Source organism: Perkinsus marinus, assembly GCF_000006405.1.
Source record: "Perkinsus marinus ATCC 50983 genomic scaffold scf_1104296945046, whole genome shotgun sequence".
NCBI classification, from domain to species: domain Eukaryota; phylum Perkinsozoa; order Perkinsida; family Perkinsidae; genus Perkinsus; species Perkinsus marinus.
Genome location: NW_003211238.1, coordinates 1 through 2053, shown reverse-complemented (window position 1 = coordinate 2053; position 2053 = coordinate 1). Strand labels below are relative to the sequence as shown.

The window sequence follows — 2053 nt, the reverse complement described above, 5'->3', positions numbered from 1 at the left end:
ATATCAAGTCTGGTATAATACTATCCTTAATTCTACGATACTCATCCAACATCCTCTTATCTAATGCTTATGATGATGACCATAGTAGTTGTAGTAGTAGATTACAAGTTGGTATAGTTATATCCATCCATGCAGTATGATCATCTCTTCTTATCATCATCATACTCATCCTATTACACTCTCCTTCATTGGGATCATCATACTCCTCCATTCTCATCAACTACAGTATACCATCACTTTATCACTTGTTGAGTATGATGATGATGATTATGCTTACAAATTGGTATTTTAGGTCTGATACTTGGTGGATGATCGTATACTCCATCCAATGCTTCATATTCTTAAGTACATTATTCAGTGTAACGAGGTAAGAGATGAATATCTACTACAACAATATAATATAAAGCATAAGTGATACCCCCTACATAAGTGATACCCTCACACACGAAATCTGAGATTTCAAATCTCACAATCTGAGTCGCAGTAATAACAGAGAAATCGAAAAAATACTGTATGTTCTATTATTTTGTGAGGGGGTTTACATCATCAACAATATGCAGCAGTAGCAGCAGCAGCATGGTTGACCATGCTGAGTATATACATTACTACTACTACCTTGTCTATGAGCTTATGTATAATAAGCTGCTGCTGTTGCTGCTGTTGTTGTAGTGTAATGTCATTAGAGAACTCTCTATGATGTATACATCTGATCAACAACAATTCCACTATCATTATCACAAGCACTATCATTATCATCATCATCATTACTACTTATACCTATCATCCTCTTCCTCCTCCTGCTGGTGCTGCTGGTAGTGGTGGTGGTGGTGGTTCTCAGAAGATACCATCCTCATTGAGATAGACTTTATTATCTGGGGTATAATCATCATCTTATCAATATGCTCCTCCTCTTCCTTCTCCTCTTTCTCATTATCTATACTTATGTTCTCTACTATTGGTATACCCATAACCTGATGATGATAATGATGATGATGCAATGTGATATTGTATGATAATGATGATGATGATGACGGGGATAGTAATAACCTCTTTAAATATTATATCCTCATAATCTCCATTATCATTATTATATACCTTCACCACAGCTTTAAGTGTAGTAGTTGGTAGTAGTATATCGTAATTATCCACTATCATTGTCATAGATGGTGGTAATATATATCTTATCATCATACACTTACACTAAGTATTATTATTATTATGACTACCTGCATACTTCCTTTCTTGTATTATCATTAATATAATCCTTATCATTAATAACAATAGATGATAATGATGCCTCTATTGATTGTATAATGGTATACATATCATGATTACCATCGGTCATTGACTCTATCTTCATCATATCACTAGGAGTCATGATAATTATAATAACCTAGTAGGATAATAGACATAATCATCATACACGTGTGTGATGATAATGATGTTATTACTGGATTATTAGGATGATCCATCGATGATGATGATGATGTAGTAGTAGTAGTAGTATTATGCATAATGTTAGTACAGGCCTTTTGTATATACTTATATGGATCATCATCATCATTATGATGATGATTATGACCATCATCTTTCGTAATATATCTAAGATCAACTATGTCGGCATGTTCCTCCTCCTCCTCCTCCTCCTTGTTTTCTTACTCATGTATATCGAGTATATGTACCATATTATCCTCTACCACCATACTAGATAATTGTGATATACTATCATTATACACGTCGTCCATTACTATCATCATTATAAACCTATAATAACCGTATGACCATGATGATGATGATAGTATGAGCAGTAGTAATCGTTGTTTTTCTCAGTACTTGAAATCCTCATCATCATCATTATAACCCTTGTGGAATCTTCTTCTTTGTAGTATGTCATTGACAGTATCCCCCGCTATCGTGTTAATAGTCTTATTACAAGTATATCCTCCTACTCTATGTAGTAACTACAATATGTATAGATGATCTATTTTGATAATGTCATCATTACATAATCCATAATCATAGGATGATGCACATCATCATCATCATCATCATC

General features: G+C 33.7%; 1 protein-coding gene across 1 annotated transcript; it reads right to left on the bottom strand.

Annotated features, from left to right (window-relative positions):
* Window positions 1-425: 425 nt before the first annotated feature.
* On the bottom strand, window positions 426-934 carry Pmar_PMAR000348 (hypothetical protein; the record flags this gene model as incomplete). Its single annotated transcript, XM_002779915.1, has 3 exons — window positions 426-473; window positions 616-706; window positions 778-934. Coding segments are annotated over 3 exons (296 nt in total), but the record flags the coding sequence as incomplete, so codon positions are not given.
* Between the last annotated feature and the right edge of the window lie 1119 nt (window positions 935-2053).